The sequence below is a fragment of the Dermochelys coriacea genome, chromosome 2 (genome assembly GCF_009764565.3).
Source record: "Dermochelys coriacea isolate rDerCor1 chromosome 2, rDerCor1.pri.v4, whole genome shotgun sequence".
Lineage (NCBI taxonomy): Eukaryota > Metazoa > Chordata > Testudines > Dermochelyidae > Dermochelys > Dermochelys coriacea.
In genome coordinates, this window is record NC_050069.1 from 143076707 (window position 1) to 143097671 (window position 20965).

Genomic DNA, 20965 nt, shown 5'->3' on the forward strand with positions numbered 1-20965 from the left:
AATATTGTTAAGAAAATCGTATTTATTTGTATATATATTTAAAATAATTAGTTATACTTTTAAAGCATTATTAACAATATTTAACAAAGGACAAAATTGAGGGGAGTGAAATCACTACCATATCACAGATTAATGGAAACATTCCTTGATTTAAAAGACCACAAAGCATCTCAGGATTTGAAAAATAAACTTACTTTGATTTTTAATACAGAGCCATCTGCCCCGACTTTTTTGTGGGAAAAGAACCTTGGAATCCTTCTGATGACTGGTCCACCTTTGGTGAATGGCTGAAAACACGAGATGCCAGAAAAATAGATCAGTAAGATGTCAGAGGGATGGCATCCCTTGTCATGGATCAACTATTCTTTTCTTTGGTCTGAGATTGGGGTGCACCTAGCCTACCTGCCTGATGGGCGGTTTAAATGATCCACCTTTGGCGGTGGCGGGGACCAGGCTGCCTTAAGGCATGAAGTTGCTCTTCCAGCAGAGAACTCTATCATTTGTTGGTAGGACTTTATTATAGTCTTTGGATGTTGGTGCAACAGCTGCTAAACATTGTGTCCACCAGCTTCCTCCTCACAGGTCACCAGGGCTTATAAATGACCTGTGAGAGGAGACAGCCAAAGGCAGAAGTCTCTTTTGGAGACTGACCAACTGAAACATATCAATATTTTAAGATTATATGACAGTGGTTGTTAGGGGTCTTATTCCTTCACCCACTTACTTCCCTGGTCTCTCTCGCATGAACAGAGAGCAACAATACCTGAAGTCCAAAGGTGCAAACAATTCGATGTTTTTTGGGGTGAACTTCTAGCAAGCATGATTCCAGTTTCCTTCCTTCCCAGCTCTGACACCACAGAACCTTACCTGTGTCCCTGTTCCCATTCCTGCCCTTAGCTAAATATGATTCCAATTTCCCCACCCCCATTCCCTGTTCCCATTTTCCCCTTTAGCAAAACATGATTCCAATTTCCCCCCCCGTTCCCATTCCCCCCCCACACACACTTCCTACTTGACTGCAGACTAAATAGTAAAACTTGAGTTCTGTGTAGCTATACCTTAACCAATCATTTTACTGAAATTTAACTAACCTATCCTAACATATTGTAACATGATTATGTAACCAATTATATCCCATCACCTTAATTAGTTTACACCCAGCAAAATTAATTATACAGCAGACAGGAACAATCACAGAACCAGACAGAGATTATGCAGACAAACAATAGGGAAATGGGGACTACAGTGATAGAACAAACACAGAAATGATGATTTCATATACCAGTTATTGATAAGTGAGTTCTTGGCAGACAGGATGCTATCCAACTAAGTTTCCTTTTACATTTTCTAGGCACTTCCCTTTCTCTGGAGGCGATAGGCACTATCAGGACAGGATTGTGTTCCTAACAGCCCAATAGCACCTTATTTCAGTGTGACTGGTTTGGAATGTGAGGAGGTGACTGGTCGCTTCCCAGCTTATGGCTGCCTCTGTTGCTTAGCCAAAGGCCTTAGCCTAAGCACAGGGCCTCAGACTGTCACAGAAAGAGAAGGCCCTTACACCGGCAGACAGTGATTTTGATTGTTTCTTTTATACCTCTATAACTAGCCAAGTGATAAGAATATACCTAAATTCTTAGAGTATAGGCCTTTACAGACCGGCCTGAATATCTATATCCTAACAGTGGTGTGGAAAGGTTTCCTTGGTTCCACCATAGTTTCTGAAAAGTTGTGCACAGCATAACTGTCCCAAGTGGTTGACATCTGGATGAATCTTTACAGCCCAACTAAGAGAGTTAGTATGTATAGTTAGAATACAATCTTTTTTACTGTCAAGAATTTTCATATTACTTTGCAGACAAAATTGCTTGGATTTGGATTAAATTGTTTATTGCAAGGAAGAAAGTTATTGCAACAATAACTTGAGGGGACAGGCATTGAGTCTTCTCTGCTTGGGTTTCAGCTAGTATTGCTAACTGAGGTAATGGAGATGCTGAGGTGCTTCATGCTAAAACCTATGAGTTGGACCATTTTCTTCCTTGGCTGAGTAAGGCCAATAAGAAAGTACTGGTCCGTTGTCAGTTAAGATTTTCAGGGTGTCCCTGTGGTAGGTGGGGTGAGGGACAGAGCTTCGGTAGCTCTGAAAGATGCTATTGTGAGGCCACTGCTCAAGAAACTACCCTTGATATCAACTTTGCCCTGCTATTGAGCTGTGTCCCTCTTCCTACTTTTGTGGAAAGGTAATTGACAAGGTTGTGGTGGGGCAGCTGTGGCAGTTTCTTGATTCCTTAGTTGACCTTGACTTCTGTCAATTTGGACCTGGGTAAAGGGTAGAAAGTGCACTGGTTGCATTAGTTGATAACTTCCACGTAGCAATGGACAAAAGTAGTGTCTGTGCCAATTTCTTTAACAGTCATTTGATGATGAGATTTTTGTTAGCTTGTTTATGAACCCTGGCAGGGTGGATGGAGCTGCTCTTGTATGGCTCTGTGCATACCTCTGAGAGATCCCAAAGGTAGTTTTGTTCCTCTGCCCCAAAGGCTCTCTTCTACAGGGTACCACAGGGTTTGTGTTGTCATTTCTCTTGTACTGTGTATACATGAGGCCTGTGGGAGGAGATACAGAGTCTGATTTATTCAGTGTGTTGCTGATACTTGAATCTGCATCTCAATCGTATGGTTGGAGCAATAGAACAAATTACTCTGTGATTAGAAAGGGTCTTGAAGACGGCTAGCTGGCTGCAACTCAATCCAGACAAGATGAGAGATATTGGTGGCCAGTGGAAGCAGGCAGAAGAATTGGCAGGAATTGTACCAGTACCTCTCGTTGAGAGAGCATGGCCACTATTTATAAAACTGGTGCACGTGGGCATTTAGATTCTGAGCTGCTCCTGGGTGCCCAGGTACTGGGAGTAGCCAAGAGCGTTTTATTCTATCTGCCCCTGGCAAGACATTTCTCTCTGATGAAGGGACATTGCCACAAATATCCATGTCTTTGTCACCTCAGGATTAGATTGCTTTCATGTGCTCCACTTAGGGCTACATCTTGGGACTTTTGGAAGCTGAAGCTGGTGCAGAATGGTGCAGTTATTAAGTTGCATGTTGGAAGCACAATTACACCAGTGCCCTGCACTAGCTTCTAATAAGCTTCCAAGGGAATTCAAGGTGTTAGTTTCTACATGTCAAGCTTAAAATGGTTTTGGTCTTGGTTGCCTGTGAGATTCTCCCTCCCGCACCTGTGCCATACTGCTACAGCTGTGATCAGCAAAGGTGCTGGAGTTGGTGTCTCCTGAGTATAAATAAGAAGACACTGTTGGCAAGGTCCTTTCCGTGAGGGTCCTTGGCCTCAGAATTCACTTCCCCCTTGTTTCCTCAGAGCCCAGATTTGTTATCCTTCTGGGCACACTGCAAAGCACATCTCTTTCTTGGGATTTTGAGAGGGGGTGGGGTAAGGGTTGTCAGGGTTTTCTTAAGCAGTGCAGGAATTATGGAAGACATAACTGATCCACATCCGGCATACTCCTGGCTCATTGCTCTCATTACCCGCTTGTAGGAGAGCATCATACTTCCTCTGCACAAGACAATGGCTCAGGGGAGGAGGCTCTGCCTGGCATTTCCTCCCTGTACCTTACATGTTCTAAATGTTGGTCCCAATTGGACAGACAAAGTGTCTGGCCTTTCACTGGAGGTTTTAGTGCTGAGTGGCTGGTGGTAGAGTCTTGTGTTGGTCTCGTACATACTTCACATGCCCAGGTGCAGGGGAGTAGCGATAGTGTCTGAAATAAAGAGTTGTTTGGGTAGGGTGTAGGCTCAGATGTTACATCTCCCCCCCCTCCTTCCCAATATCAACTCCCTTTAATACAGTGGTTCTCAAACTTTTGTACTGGTGATCCCTTTCACATAGCAAGCCTCTGAGTGCAACCCCCCCTTATAAATTAAAAACATTTTTAAATATATTTAACACCATTATAAATGCTGGAGAGGAAGTGGGGTTTGGGGTGAAGGCTGACAGGTCGTGACCCCCCCATGACCCTCTGAGGGGTCCCGACCCCCAGTTTGAGAACCCCTGCTTTAATACCTCTGCAGTGGTCCTGTCTCCCTCTGGGCTAGCTGGTGTTGGTGGAGTACCCCATGTTTTGGAAATCCAGCTGTTAGAGCAATATGCAGACCTTTTCCAGATTTGTTACACTTCCCTTCCTGCAGTACACCAGACATTTTGTGTAAGAGCTAAATTACAGTTATCATCAACGTAATAATTGTTTAGTTAATGGCGTTCCCTGGAGACTGCTCTACCACTTTTTAAAATTCTTATATACAAGATAAGAATTGAGCCATCTTCACAGATCAGTTTTAATTCTTCTGCCTCTGAGGTCTGTAGTGTAATAAATTATTCTGTTTCCACACATTTATATTTCCTTCCAATGTGTGTTGTTCATGTCTTCCTCTCATTCCTCTCGTTTGTCCCTTTCTGGATGACTAATTATATTAAATACTCGTCTCTTTTTGGAAACTGAGTTGTGGTTGTCAACCTGCATTTTAGATTATCAGCCCCTAATCTTGGGCTTGAATATCTCTCTTTAAAAAAGGCGTATATAAATTAAAAACAAACACAGTAAGAGAAGTTGGTGGGGGGGACAATTTTATGTATTTTTCTATTTTCTTTTCTGATTTTCAGGGAGTGTTTCTACTATGGATTCCTTCACTTTTGTTTATATGTTGTAGGGAAGCTGATGTTGTCTTGAGGTATCTAAAGCAGCAATGCAGTGCAAAGAAGATTGGTGTTGTCGGATTTTGCTGGGGTGGAATTGTCGTACATCACCTGATGATGAAATATCCTGAGTTAAAGGCAGGTGTGTCTGTCTATGGTAAGTGGAGAATGCGTGGGAATGCAATCAGGCTCACTTATGTGTAATAGTTCCAACTGAGGTGGCCAAGAGTGCTTTCTTTCATCTTGAGTTGGCAAAGAAGTTGTGACATTTCCTTTCAGTTATGGACTTCTCCTTATGCTCTATCCCAAAAGCTGAGGTCAGCTGAGTTAGCCTTGCTAACAGTCCTGGATTATAATTCTTCGGCTGTTTACAATAGAATTTGCTTCCCCCATTGGTCCAAAGGAGTCCACAGGATAACTTGCAAATCTTATTAATTCAGATATTCAGTCTTTTACCTGAGGGGTTAGTTCGAAGGGGATTTAATCTCTTGAGTGTCTCAAAGGGGTTTTTAGCTGTGTTCTAAATTGTGTGATTTTAAAGGTGATGTACACCTAGAGTTTGGTGCAGAAACATTTGAATAATGAAACAGAAATGAATATTGCTGAAGCAAAGAGAAACTTTGTGTTTGAATATACAGTTCACCTTGGAAGCTGTATCACTACATTTTAAACACTTCCTTGAATTTTTTCCTAGGAATAATCAGGGACTCTGATGACAGATACAATTTACTGAAGCCCACATTTTTCATTTTTGGTGAAAAAGATGATTTCATTCCTCTTGACCAAGTAAGTTGCTTTTTAAATGAAACCTCTGTTGATAAGTATTATTTTCTTTTTTGGACTTGAACCTGTCCCGTAAGTCTTGGAAGCTGAAACACAGAACAGCCTGGTGGTAGCGCATGAGAACCAGAGAGTGAGAGAAGAAAATGGAAATTGACTATCTTTGTTTTCATTGTCTAAGCTGAATGAAGGACCAAGGAACCAAAGCCAAAACAAAACCAGAAAATGGCATTTAAAAAGCTTTGCCTTTTCTGTCTCAGAATTGGTATTAGTAAGACAGGTAACTGCTTTTTCCAAAATCTCACCCCTCCCTTGAGATGTCATAGCAGTTTTGATCCTTTGGAGTTACTAAGGCTTTCACCCTGCTGTAATCAGGAATGGGGCATTCTCTGAGCAGATTAGCTGGCTATGGAACTCGCATCCCACCTTGGTTCACAAAAGCATGGATTTAGGTAACCCTCATGACACAGAAAGACTCAGCTGTTTTCCCAGGCTTTCCCAGTGATGGAGGTATTGAATAGGGACTGAGATGGGGACAGCTGGATGAAGGATGTTTAGTGACAATGATTGGGGGGCCTGGTTTTTGTAGATGTATTTGACATTTGTGTTCTGTGGACCCCTGCCTCATTTACTACACATAGCTTCGGTAGTGACTGATGCAGTACTCTTCCCCAGCCTCATTCACCATCAGAGCCATGTGCTGAAAGAGACTGGGGCCTGGACTCACAGACTTTAAGGTCAGAATGGACCATCGTGATCATCTAGTCTGACCTCCTGCACATGGCAGGCTACAGTACCTTACCCACCCACTCCTGTAATAGACCCCTAACTTCTGTTTGAGTCACTGAAGTCCTCAAATTATGGTTTAAAGACTTCAAGTTACAGAGACTTCGCCATTTACACTAGTTTAAACCTGAAAGTGACCTGTGCCTCTTGTTGCAGAGGAAGGTGAATCCCTCCCCCCCCACCCCACCCCGGGTCTCTGTCAGTCTGACCCAGGAAAAAATTCTTTCCCAACCCCAAATATGGGTGATCAGTTAGACCCTGGACATGTGGGCAAGACCCACCAGGTAGATACCTCGGAAAGAATTCTCTGTGATATATGTGCCTCATTCAAGCAGTATTCAATACGCAGTATTCAAGCAGTGGAAAACAGGTAAAGTCCTTGTCTCCACATTTGGAATTCCAGAATTTAGTTTTCTTATAAAAGCATTCACTTTGTCATAGAGATTCAGAACGTTAGTGTCACGGTCTTGCATGGACAAATTTAGATCATTCAGCTTGCTAAATATATCTGCAACGTAGGCAAGTTGAGCTAACTACACAGTGTTGTCAAACAGAGGTAAGAGGGGATGAAAGATCAGAAAGAAATGCGTGAACTTCTGTGCGTAATTTAAACAGTCTGTCAAGTACTCTCCCTCTTGAAAGCCAGCAAACCTCTGTGTGAAGCAACAGGTGCTGATGTTCTGCCCCATCTCTTTGCAAAGAATGTGAAACAGGTGAGCATTGAGTGGCCTGGACTTGATAAAGTTGACAATTTTGACACTCATTTAAAACTTCCGGCCGCAAAGAAATCATCTTTTTTGAAGCAAGTGTCTCTCTATGTATGATACAGTGCATCCATTGCAAGGAAAGATTTTCTTTCCTGATTCTAGCTCCATGTCCATTCACTCTCTCAGTCATTTCAGGGGTCCCATCAGTGCAGAATCTGCATAAATTCCAACTCAAATCATGTTCCGAAAAAAAAAGTCAATTAGTTTAAAAATGTCCTCTCTGGTTGAAAAACAACAAGGAGTCTGGTTGCATCTTAAAGATTAACAGATTTATTTGGGCATAAGCTTTCGTGGGTAAAAAACCACTTCTTCAGGTTTTTTACCCACGAAATCTTAAGCCCAAATAAATCTGTTAGTCTTTAAGGTGCCACTGGACTCTTTGTTGTTTTTGTGGATACAGACTAACACGACTACCCCCTGATACTCTCCGGTTGAGTTTGCCTTTATACTTTTGCAACACGGTATGTGCTTGTTGATATCAGTGGTTTCAGGGTATCAAACGTAAAAAATCAACTGAGCTTCTCCACTGATATCCGTGGACTCATCAAGCTGAAGGGCAAATGCTTTTGCCATTTTAAGTTTCTCTACAAGTTGAGAGTCAGTATCCTCAGCCATGTCTTCAATTCTGCGACACACAGTGTCATTTGATAAGGATACTTTCTTAAGAGTATTGTCTGCTTTTTTTATCAAGCATGTTTTCTACATGCTCCACAGTGGCAGGCAGAATCAGATCATGTGCAGTTGTCTACAGCTTCTTTGGTTTTGCTATAAGAAGGCATATGAAGCTTTGAGTGCTTTTGTAGAAATAGTTGAAGTTTTTTTAATTTTAAGCTGGCCAGTTTGGAACTCAGAAAGTTCTTTGAAAATATTCTACTGGTTTACTCATATGCAGAGAGTATTTTGTCTTCAAATGTCATTGCAAATGCGCTGGCTTCATACTGTTATTAGATAGAGTTTTAGTTTATCCTATAATACAAACCAGTGTGCATGCACTAAGTACATTTTCTAAAAGCCTTCACTGAGCAGAATTAAAACTGATTTTCATAGAACTACTGACATTCACATCAGTGACATAGGGATTGAGTCACTGCCAAATTTCCTATTTCTATCACCTTCTGCTGAGCTACTCAAGAATAGTCTCAAATGTTTCTCCCCTATCTCAGCTGCACTTGCTTCATACTAAAAATTGGCTGCAATGTTTTTGCCTAAAGTTTTCAGTATCATTCACTCACAGGTTGTCAGATGTGCCAAAATGCAGCCTAACGTTGTAAACTTCTGTAGAGAACCCTTTAGAATAAGGATCTAACAATGGCCATGCTTGGTCAGATCAATAGTCAATCTAGCTCAGTATCCTATCTTCCAATAAGGGCCAATGCCAGGTGCTTCAGAGAGAATGAATAGAACAGGCAATCATCCAGTGAGCCGTCTCCTGTCATCCACTCTGAGCTTCTGGAAGTCAGAGGCTAGAGACACCCAGAGCATGGGGCTGCATCCCTAACCATTATGGCAAAGAGCCATTGATGGTATCTTCCATGAACTTATCTAATTCTTTTTTTGAATCCTGTTATAATTTTGGCCTTCACAATATCCCCTGGCAAAGAGTTCCATAGATTGACTGTGTGTTGTGTGAAGAAGTACTTCCCTTTTTTGAATTAAACCTGCTGCCTATTCATTTAATTGGGTGACTCATGATTCTCGTGTTATGTGACGGAGTAAATATGATGTCCTTATTCACCTTTTCCACACCATTCATGATTTTATAGACCTCTATCGTATCCTCCATAAGTCATCTCTTTTCCAAGCTGAAAAGTCCCAGTCTTTTTAATCTCTCCTCATACAGAAGCTGTTCCATACCCTTAATCGTTTTTGTTGCCCTTCGCTGTATCTTTTCCAATTCCAATATATCTTTTTTGAGATGGGGTGACCAGAACGGCATGCAGTATTCAAGGTGTGGGTGTACCATGGATTTATATAGAGGCATTATGATATTATATATCCCTTTCCTAATGGTTCCTAACATCCAAAATGTTCAGGGGAACTATCCAAAATGACTCCATTATCTTTTTCTTGAGTGGTAACAGCTAATTTAGAACTCATCATTTTGTATGTATAGTTGGAATTATGTTTTCCAAGGTGCATTACTTTAGATTTATCAACATTGAATTTCATCTGTAATTTTGAGGCCCAGTCACCCAATTTTGTGAGATCCCTATGTAACTCTTAGTTAAGTCCAAAGCTGACTGCTATCTTGAGTAATTTTGTATCATCTGCAGATTTTGCCACCTCACTGTTTACCCCTTTTTTCAGATCATTTATGAACATGTTGAACAGCACTGGTCCCAGTACAGATCCCTGGAGAAAGAGTATTTATCTCTTTCCATTCTGAAAACTGACCATTTATTCCTAATCTTTGTTTCCTCTCTTTTAACCAGTTATCGATCCATGAGAGGACCTTCCCTCTTATCACATGACGGCTTACTTGGCTTAAGAGCCAGGTGAGGCACTTTGTCAAAGGCTTTCTGAAAGTCCAAGTGCACTGTATCCACTGGATCCCCCTTGTCCACGTGTTTGTTGACCTTGTTAAGGAATTCTGATAGATTGGTGAGGCATGATATCCCTTTACAAAAGCCATGCTGACTCTTCCTCAGCAAATTGTGTTCATCTATATGTCTGATAATTGTGTTCTTTACTAGAGTTTCAACCACTTTGCTTGGTACTGAAGTTAGGCTTACCAGCCTGTAATTGCCAGAATCGACTATGAGCCTTTTTAAAAAATTGGAGTCACATTAGTTCTCTTGTAGTCATCTAGTACAGGAGCTGATTAAAGTGATAGGTTACTGTAAGGTTTCTCAGGTCTCCTCTGGGGCACCCCATTTGGTGGCAGTGGGAACTTGGTGCTCGTGCCAAGTGGAGCGGTTAGTCGTCATGCTTTGTGGCTGAGCCACTGGGCATGTGCTAGTTCTGGCCTCCTGGATGGGTGCTGGGCTAGTAAGATGTCTGTGGCTCTGGTCTCCTGGCTGAGAGCTAAGGCAATAAATAGCCAAGGGCTCAGGCTGTCTGGGCATGGGCTGAGTAAACAGTCAATAGTTCAGGCCCCTTGAGTGTGGGCTGAACAATAAACAGGCAATGGTTCAGGCCCCTTGGCCTAGGGGTTAGGGGCTGGATGAGTGCAGAGTGTGGGGCAGGGTAGGGGGACCCGGGCCCACCCTGCTCCACTGGGTCCAAGCCCAGGGTCCTTGAAGTGATGGGTGATCCTGTTGCTGGATTGGTGGGGAAATGTGAGGTCACTGCTTCACCTCCTGGCAACACAACAGGTCCAGTGTCTCCTTTCCCTGGCCTGCTTCCTACTGGTGTTTGCTTGAGTTGCTCTATGGCCTCTGGGGCCTGGTTCCCTGTCTGTGAACTGGATGTCTCTCTCTGCATATCTGCTCTGGATTCCTTACCTTTCCCTCAGGCTGGCTTAGGACCGTCGTTGCCTGCCGCACCCTGTTGTGAGCTCTGTGAGTGTTTCAGCTTCCTGGAAAGGACATCTGGTTCCTTCCCTCATCTGATCCCCACTGAACTGCCAGACCCTGCCCTTATACTTCCTGTCCTGCCCCGCACTTCCTGCAAGGGGCTAGCTGTGTCCAAAAGGGTGAATTAACCCCCTCAGTGCAGGAATAAGGCCACTCCACCTCATTACAGTTACATACCACGCTTAGCAGTTGTTCAATTTTCATGAATGAAAATGCTTCTGCAGCTTTAACTTTAAACATTGCTACATATTCCACCTGCAACAAATAACTGTGTGATCTTTGCATTAACTCCTCAGAGGCTATTAGACTTGTCAGTATGTTTTGTATATATGATCGCGTGCCTGCATGGGCCACACTGAGAACGCCACACTCAGGGCAGAGTGCAAAAAATAGGGCAGACAATCCCCCCATATGGTGGTTTATTCTATATTTAGTTTCACCAAGCCAGTAACAAAAGAGCTACTATAGCACCACACTGGTTAACAAGAAACCAAAGACGCCTTTAAGCATTCCACCCCTTGGCTCCTATCTAGGCAAACAGGTCTAATATAGTGAGAGGTTACTGAAAACCTGATTCACTGTATGTGAGGTTCACCAATCTCAAAGGACCAGACACTTATCCCTAGGTCAGTATGAGTCTCAGATCTTACCTAATAATCATGCTGATGCCAATTCTTTAGTAACTGAAAAACTAAAGGTTTAATAATATGAAAAGAAAGAAAAGAAGAAATTTATTGAATGGTTAAAGGATCGTATACGTACAGGTGATTTACAGTATTCATAGTTCAGGATCATAACAGTGTTGGAATAAACTGCTAGATTGTAAAAGTCTCTCTGGAATCAATTCAAAGGGTTATAGACCAATAGGCAGTTCAGGTGTACAGTCTGTTAGAGTTTTTCCATGAGAATTCCAGGATAATCCAGGTAATTACCTGGAGATCTTGGTCCTATGGCTTAGACCTTCCCTGCTTAATGTTTAAGCAGACCTGAGATGACAGGATCAGGCCCAAGGCTTCTCTTTCATAGCTCACTAGCAGGCTGACAAGTCTCCTCACAGAAATTGTCACAACAAGGTCTTCCCCCAAGGAAGAATAGGCAATGCAGATATTTGTTGACATTTGCTTTTAAATTAATTTTCTAGTTCCTATGTATACACAGGTAATTTAGTTACACCATAAGACCCCAGCCGGTCATTCGTTATAACACAGATAATTAAGCTGAAGACAATATAGATAATATTATTAGTTTCCTACAGTATCTTGCATCTTTGACCTTAAGGTTAACTGAACCATTTGCATACATAATGTCAGGCAATTAAGACATGAAAGGGAATTAGCATTTACAAGCTAATTTAGTTGCATTGTTAAACTTCTAAAAGGATATTCGTAAACACAGATAAATACACTTAGCATCTACCCTTGATTTCTGTTACTACAAATGAATGCTGATCTAGTACATCTCTTTGAAGTTCACATACAAGTAAATTGTTTTGACTACAATTGTAATGCCACCTGTTAAGTTGGCATTAAGTTGTTGGACATGCACAGATTGGCTGGTCTGTCAGTGTCACAGTATAATTTTATAGTCCTATTTCAAAGATAGTTTCTCCTGTAGCTAAAAGAACCTGTATAAAGAGGTTGGCCTGAATGTGAGATTAGTAGAGAAAGCACCAGGGTGAGGATACAGCATGGATTTCAAGGAGTCAAATAGTAGGCAAGATGAGAACTGGCAAGATACACTAGGTTAAATCAATATCACTTACGGAAGAATGTTCTGTGTTACAGGTCACCTTACTGGAGCAGAAGCTGAAACAACACTGTAAAGTTGATTACAGAGTTAAAACTTACCCTGGGCAAACTCATGGTTTTGTACATCGCAGGAGAGAAGATATTAATCCTCAAGATAAACCTTACATTGAGGAAGCAAGAAAGGATATGATCAGCTGGCTAAATAAATATATTTAACAGAAGCATACAGCCAGACTGACAAAACAATATCACTTTAGTATACTGTGATGATCATCTAAGTAAATTATATTTTTATGGGGAAAGCATTTTCTAGAATTATTTTAGGGATAAATATTTGATAAATTATATTTTAGGGAAAACACACAGGTCATATTAATAGAAATTTGACAAAGAACATTGCAGAGACTTTTTGACACTAAAATGAATTGTACTTTTATTTTGTAGTTATTAACACATGATTTCAAGTTGAATTCTTTTAAATGATTCTCAGATTCAGTTTAGCTTAATATTGTTTTAATGTGCTGGGAAAAGTTCTCCGAGTTCCTTGAGGTTTATCCTCTTCACATTTTTTTTTAATTACAATGAACTATGCATTGTAGCTCCAGTTCAGCAAAGTATTTATTTAAGCATGTGCTTAAATCACCAATTCTTAATTTAAGCACATGCTTAGATTCTTTGCTGAATCCAAACCTGAGAGATTAGACTTGTTTGACCTGTACTCTCATGGCCAATTTGGATTTCATAGATGTCATCAGTGGAGTAACTTTCCCCCAAAATTTGGGGGGTGGACAGGGCAATAACAAGGAATTGCTTTCTCAGATGAACCTGTGTCATAAATATAAAGGGAAGGGTAAACACCTTTAAAATTCCTCCTGGCCAGAAGAAAAACCCTTTCACCTGTAAAGGGTTAAAAAGCTAGGATAACCTCGCTGGCACCTGACCAAAATGACCAATGAGGAGACAAGATACTTTCCAAAACTGGGGGGAGGGAAAAACAAAGCCTCTCTCTCTGTCTGTGTGATGCTTTTGCCGGGGACAGAACAGGAATGGAGTCTTAGAACTTAATAAGTAATCTAGCTAGATATGTGTTAGATTCTGTTTGTTTAAATGGCTGAGAAAATAAGCTGTGCTGAATGGAATGGATAGTCCTGTTTTTGTGTCTTTTTGTAACTTAAGTTTTGCCTAGAGGGATTCTCTGTGTTTTGAATCTAATTACCCTGGAAGGTATTTACCATCCTGATTTTACAGAGGTGATTCTTTTTACTTTTACTTCTATTAAGAAACTGAATGCTTTTTCATTGTTCTTAAGATCCAAGGGTTTGGGTCTGTGTTCACCTATGCAAATTGGCGAGGATTTTTATCAAACCTTCCCCAGGAAAAGGGGTTTAAGATTAGGGAGGATTTTGGGGGGAAAGACGTTTCCAAACGGACTCGTTCCCAGTAACCGGTGTTAGACATATGGTGGTGGCAGCGAAAATCCAAGGGCAAAAGGTAAAATAGTTTGTACCTTGGGGAAGTTTTAACTTAAGCTGATAAAAGTAAGTTTAGGTGGTTTTCATGCAGGTTCTCACATCTGTACCCTAGAGTTCAGAGTGGGGAAGGAACCTTGACACCCTGGGTTTTTCCTTTCCCCATGAGGATCCTGGCTGCCACTTGGCCTACGTTGACCTCAGGTTAGGAATTTACAATGATAATGTAGTGCAAGTATGGGGACGACTTACTGTGAAATTGCATACTATGGTTGCTATTAAACGAGAAACTTTTTTACTTTATCATATCGACTTTATTGTAATTTGATGCACTGTTTTCCATTTCTGGCATGTGATATCGTGGTGAAAAAAAACTTAGTAAAATTAAAGGATTTCTTCCTCATGGCAGCCTCTTGAGTATAAACATACAGCATCAAATAATTCTATGTTAATATTTTTGTATTTCAAAATAATAAAGAAAATAGAAAATAAAGAAAATTAACTAACTCTGTATTTTTGTTTGTTCTAGTTTTTCGTTCCTTTTCCCCTTCCTGCTTTCCATTTTTTTCCTTTTTAAAACTCAGTGCTGCAAAGAGATCTATTTGCATGGACCTTACCTCCAGTAATTTCAAGAGGAATGGACCCCCTTGCAGCATCAGTGCCTTATAGTGTGTATTTTTATTTATTATTTCTATTACAGTAGCATCTAGGGGAGATGTGAGAATAGCACAATGTAGTAGTAAGAAAGAGTCGGAAGCATGGGCCTGGTGCAAGGCCTGAGGCCTGATCCAAAGTCAGCAGAAGTTATGCTCTGAGCAAGAGTCCGGCCCTGTCAAAAGCAGGTGCTTGCCTACAAGCCAGCGTCTGGTACACGAACTTGGCACCACTATTGCTAGCATTGCTAAAACACACTGTATATATAAACACATTCCAGCAGGCCAGCACAAGAACACCCCAACCTAGCACACAATAAAATGGTTCAATAAAAGTGATGAATGGTGGTATTTTGTCTGAAACATCAGGAGTGAAAGTACAAGGGGAGGTAACAAACATGTCATGAAATGCGTAAGGTGATGCATAAGCTGTTTATGCTAGATTGTTTGTCTTAGTCTATAAATGTTGGGATACCTCACCTTAACCCTTCTTCCAGCCTAGGGGGCAGTGGAAAGACCTGCCACTGATTAAGCTGTGACCATTGTCACAGGCATACATGTCTTAGTGTCCTTATAGAGTCTGCCAGGTGCTATTACTGTGCTTCGTCAACAATAAACCTGGCCAGGCGCCTTCGCTACTAAACCAAGTCTTGTGGTCTTTGGGCAGTTCGCTGGAGATCTGCTGTGCCAACTATCGGCGCAGAGCTAGCACGGCATACAAAGAACACGTCCGCACACACAGCCAAACATCTGATGACATTGGGGACCCCTGACTACTGATCTGGTATTGTGCTATTTACAGTTCACATTTAGACAAACTCTCCCTGCCCCAAAGAGTACGTCTACACCACAGCTGGTAGTGGGCCTCCCAGCCCAGGTAGATAGACATGCACTGGATCTATTCAAGCTAGAGCACTAAAAATAGCAGTGTGGATGTTGTGGCACAGGCAGCAACACAAGCTAGCCTCCAGAACTTGGCCCTAGGGGGTCTGGCAGGCTTGTACTTGAGTGGCTAGTCTGATCTGCTGCCTGTACCGCAAGATCCACTGATATTTTTAGCATGCAGCAAGCAGAGCTGCGGTGTTTCTGTCTACCAAGGTTGGGAGGCGTGCTCCCAGTTGCAGTGGAGACGCACCCAAAGAGTTTACAGTCCAAATAAACGACAGAAAAGGATAGGGGAAAGGGATATGTGTATGTGATGGGACCCTGGGGCCAAAGCTAGGGCTGTGGGACTACTGTGCCCCCTTTTCTCACTATTCTGGGTTGTTGCTCATAATGCCTTACTGGTAGCAAGCAGCAAACTCCTCCAGGTGCTGTTACCACTCAGTACCAGTATTCCCTCTTAATTTTCCCCACCCACGTGCAGAATGAATTTTGTTATGTACGCTAATATGGAGGTAATGTGTGACAAAATTCATGTGGTGGGGGTGGGGCAGAGGGGTTTGAAGTGTGGGAGGAGGCTCAGGGCTGGGGCTCAGGGTTGGGGTCCAGGGGTGTGAGGGCTCCAGCTGGGGGTGCAGGCTCTGGGGTGGGGCCAGGGATGAATTGTTTAGGATGCAGGCTGCCCAGGAGCTACAGCAGAGAGAGAGGACTCCCCGCAACTCTGTCTCCCTGCAGCAGCACCTGGGCTGGGGAGGAGAGGCGCTTCTCCTCACCACGACAGCTCTGGGGCTGGGGCCATGGGATAGGTGCCCCTCCCCTGGCTGTGGCAGATCTGGGGCTTGGTACGGGCCATGGGAGGGATGCCCCTCTTCCAGCTGCAGCAGGCCCAGGCCAGGGCTGGGTTCGGGCCAGGGAATAGGCACCCCTGTCCCAGCCGCGCAGGTCCAGGGCTGAGTTGGGGCTGGGGGAGGGGTGCTCCTTCCCCAGCCACGGCAAGTACCATGCGGGCAGGTTCCCGTAGTGCCTCCATGGCTCTTAATTGCCTGCTGCGTGGCCGCACAGCTTATAGGGAACTTAGCTCAGTACACCTGCATATGGAGCCCACACCCAGTTAAATTGCATGAATGCTCCCAGAGCCACTCATGAATCACACAGAGAAAGGCACCAGCCAAATCCCCCCAGCTCCCAGCCTTGTACCTCAGGAAAACACTGTTTTGCACTGCTCAAGACCCTTTCTTGAGCAATTCAAGTTTATTAATTGGTTCACAACTTCATCAGTGGAAAGTGGACATACTCCAGCCTTTGTAAACCAGAGCAGATTTACAAACCCTTCAGGAAAACTCACTGGTAAGGATAAATATTAAAATAAGTTTATTGATTACAAAAGATAAATTTTAAGTGATAGGCAAAAAGTCAGAGTGGTTACCAAAATAAAATATAAGCACACAGTCTAAACTCTCAGCCCTATTAGACTTGGTAACATCTAGATTAAGCAGTTTTTCTCACTCCACTGGATACTGCCATTTGGTTACAGTCTTTCATATGCAGCGTTTCCCTCTTAGCGCAGGGACCAGTCTCTTCAGCTTCAGCATTCTTGTTGCCTTCAGCGTAGGTGGGGGAGAAGAGAAAGGACCAAGCCTGGGGCCCCATGTTCTGTTTTATATGCTTAGACCTTGTGCTTGGAGAACATAAGTTGAGGAATGTCTGGTGGGCATTGCTGAGTCACCAGGCAAAGATAAGCAACTCCTCTGGTATGGCCTTGTGCAAGTGAATTATTGAATTGTAGCTCCCTTGCTGGAAAATGTCTGGTGATGGTTGTTTGACACCTACTCGGGCATTGGTTAGCCCCCTGGTTATTATCTTTGGGATGCTAGTATCTGGGCGCTTCCCAAACCCACAGCATATTTTAGTGACAACCATACAACAACACAATTCTCATAACTTCATATGCATTAATGATATACACATTTAGATGGGACAGTGGGTTTCTGCAGATCATAACCTTTCCCATGATACCTCACATGGCATGCTTTATATGCAATATCACAATTATATACAAATGATGAATATGGAGGTTACAGGGCATTCCCCCACGGTGTAGAGTGTCACAGTGTCTTTCTTTCAGGGCCTATTTTCTTTCATCCTAATTGGAAAGGCGGGAGCGGGGACTTGAAAAAAGACCAAGTCAGAGATTGCACGAGGTAGGGGCCTTGGAAGCAAGGAGGAGTTTGAGTTTGATGTGCTACCACTGTTGAGAAAAGCCAGTGAAATTGGTAAGAGAACTTACCTCCTCAGTTGTCCCTCCCGTTTGCTCAGAGGCATTCTCTACTTACTGCTGGTGTGTGCCAGGAGACACTTCCCACTGTAAGGATTGTGGCCCTTTCCTTAAGTCTTTCAGAGAATGCTCACTGCCTTTTCATACATGGGAAATGGTACGATCTACGTATAGTGTTGTAGTACATCTGTATGTGGTACAGTGAGGATTGATGGGCACCACTCCCACACATTTTTATCCAGGAGGGAAATAGATATTTCTCTATTGGTCTTATTTTGCCTTCAGTTACCTAGTGTAAATCAGGAGCATCCGATGAAGTGAGCTGTAGCTCACAAAAGCTTATGCTCAAATAAATTTGTTAGTCTCTAAGGTCCCACAAGTACTCATTTTCTTTTTTGCGAATACAGACTAACATGGCTGCTACTCTGAAATCTCCTCAATACAACAGTTACACCAAAGTAAATAAAAGAAAAATCAGGCCATATATTTAGAGAAATGGTGTATGGATTGTACACTGTATTACAGAACATGTCATTTGTGACTAAGCAAAAAAATAAACTGAGAATCAGCACAGCCTTTGTTTAAAATGAAAAGATAAAATAACTGAATACACACACGGTTAAGTCTTGTACATAAAATTGTGATTCATTAACTAAGAACTGGTAATACAAGTCCAAGTCAGCACAAATTCCAAACAACTTCATTGTCAGGACTTATTAAGTCTTTCTGAACAGCCTCCTTCCGTCCTCCTGAAGTTGAATAGTTTTAAATAAATCACCCTCAAATAAAAGAATTGCTGTGTTTTTAAACAGCAACAGAAATGAATCAACTGCTCAGCCAAGCACAAGACACCAAAGGTTAATATTTAATTTAGTCTACAATTTTAGATGGAGGGAAAAGTTTCAAAGTACATATGATTAACTGTTTTAAAAACAAATAAACTCAGAGAACTGCAACACCATGACACAGGGAAATGAAATGGAGATTGAGATATTTCAGATGAGGAAAAAGGTTTTGTGTAGGCTTTGCTCTAATTTCTTTTCACTTTGAGTTGCTTTATATACATCTAATACATTGTATGTGGGGTAAATTGTATTTAACTTTTTCAGTGATTCAGGCCAAACAAACCAAAGAAATCCTGAATTGATTCTAGAACTCTTTCCCCTCCCGATGTAGATAGAGATAGGGGTAGTAGGGGTGTGTGATTTAGCATGTTGGTCTCCTGTCACATTTAGGATATGCCTTCCCTAGGCTAAAAGGTGTTTTTAACATACCACTAAGACATTTGTTAAAACCTTGGTGTAGAAAGCACAATTTGTATTTTAACACATTGGCTAGTAAAGATCAACTGTAAGCTCCCCTCTAGAGTTGACTGATAACAACTAATGTGTTAGAATAATGGATTTGGACTGTATGAGTCCAAACTTTTGAGCTTACACAGAGCTCTTCTTCAGGTCTAAACTCTATGTAAGCACGAAGGCTTGTCTGTCTCACCAACAGAAACTGGTCCAAGAAAAGATATTACCTCACCCATCTTATCTCTCTAATATCCTCAGACAGACATGGCTACAACAGCACTGCATACATCAAGAGCTAGTAAGTTGGATCAATCAATCAAAGTCTTATCAGAAAGTCTTATTACACAGGTGAAAGTATCCTAGCAATGAACTATTCTGGACAGGTTTCAGAGTAGCAGCCGTGTTAGTCTGTATTCGCAAAAAGAAAAGGAGTACTTGTGGCACCTTAGAGACTAACACATTTATTTGAGCATAAGCTTTCGTGAGCTACAGCTCACTTCATCGGATGCATTCAGTGGAAAATACAGTGGGGAGATATATATACATAGAGAACATGAATCAATGGGTATTACCATACACACTGTAAGCAGAGTGATCACTTAAGATGAGCTATTACTAGCAGGAGAGGGGGAGAGGGGACCTTTTGTAGTGATAATCAAGATGGGCCATTTCTAGCAGTTGACAAGAACGTCTGAGGAAAAGTGGGGGGTTGGGGTGGGGGATAAACATGGGGAAATAGTTTTACTTTGTATAATGATCCATCCACTCCCAGTCTCTATTGAAGCCTAAGTTAATTGTATCCAGTTTGCAAATTAATTCCAATTCAGCAGTTTCTCGTTGGAGTCTGGTTTTGAAGTTTTTTTGTTGAAGTATTGCCACTTTTAGGTCTGTAATCAAGTGACCAGAGAGACTGAAGTGTTCTCCAACTGGTTTTTGAATGTTATAATTCTTGACATCTGATTTGTGTCCATTTATTCTTTTACGTAGAGACTGTCCAGTTTGACCAATGTACATGGCAGAGGGGCATTGCTGGCACATGATGGCATATATCACATTGGTAGATGCGCAGGTGAACGAGCCTCTGATAGTGTGGCTGATGTGATTAGGCCCTATGATGGTGTCCCTTGAATAGATATGTGGACACAGTTGGCAACGGGCTTTGTTGCAAGGATAGGTTCCTGGGTTAGTGCTTCTGTTGTGTGGTGTGTGGTTGCTGGTGAGTATTTGCTTCAGATTGGGGGGCTGTCTGTAAGCAAGGACTGGCCTGTCTCCCAAGATCTGTGAGAGTGATGGGTTGTCCTTCAGGATAGGTTGTAGATCCTGGATGATGCATTGGAGAGGTTTTAGTTGGGGGCTGAAGGTGCTGGCTAATGGCGTTCTTTTTTTTCCTTTGTTGGGCCTGTCCTGTAGTAGGTGACTTCTGGGTACTCTTCTGGCTCTGTCAATCTGTTTCTTCACTCCAGACTCACTTATCAATTGCTGGGATGTGAAATCCTCATTTCTGTAAAAAGAAAAGGAGTACTTGTGGCACCTTAGAGACTAACAAATTTATTAGAGCATAAGCTTTCGTGAGCTACAGCTCACTTCATCGGATGCTTGTTCTATCACTGTAGTCCCATTTCCCTATTGTTTGTCTGTATAATCTCTGTCTGGTTCTGTGATTGTTCCTGTCTGATGTATAATTAATTTTGCTGGGTGTAAACTAATTAAGATGGTGGGATAGAATTTGTTACATAATCACGTTACAATATGTTAGGATTGGTTAGTTAAATTTCAGTAAAATGATTGGTTAAGATATAGCTACGCAGAACTCAAGATTTACTATATAGTCTGCAGTCAGTCAGGAAGTGTGTGTGTGTGGGAGGGATGGGAACAGGGAATGGGGGTGGGGAAATTGGAATCAAGTTTGGCTAAGGGCAGGAATGGGAACAGGGACACAGGTGTAAGGCTTTGTGGTGTCAGAGCTGGGAAGGGGGACACTGAGGAAGGAAACTGGAATCATGCTTGCTAGAAGTTCACCCCAATAAACATCAGATTTTTTGCACCTTTGGACTTCGGGTATTGTTGCTCTCTGTTCATGCGAGAAGG

General features: G+C 42.2%; 1 protein-coding gene and 1 long non-coding RNA gene across 2 annotated transcripts in view; one reads left to right on the forward strand and one right to left on the reverse strand.

Moving 5' to 3' along the window:
- The window catches only part of LOC119851187 (carboxymethylenebutenolidase homolog), a 25238-nt gene extending 12113 nt beyond the window's left edge, over nt 1-13125 (forward strand). Inside the window, exons 3-6 of the mRNA XM_038390613.2 lie at nt 212-319; nt 4719-4861; nt 5399-5490; nt 12337-13125. Coding sequence (XP_038246541.1) covers nt 212-319; nt 4719-4861; nt 5399-5490; nt 12337-12516 — 523 coding nt within the window. The 3' untranslated portion in view covers nt 12517-13125. The remainder of the gene's footprint in view (nt 1-211; nt 320-4718; nt 4862-5398; nt 5491-12336) is intronic.
- On the reverse strand, nt 6688-19284 carry LOC122458824. The gene is made up of 3 exons (XR_006279104.1): nt 19259-19284; nt 17131-17133; nt 6688-7139 (listed from the first exon to the last, which is right to left on the reverse strand). It is a non-coding gene; the product is annotated as an uncharacterized LOC122458824 (long non-coding RNA).
- Nucleotides 19285-20965: the final 1681 nt, after the last annotated feature.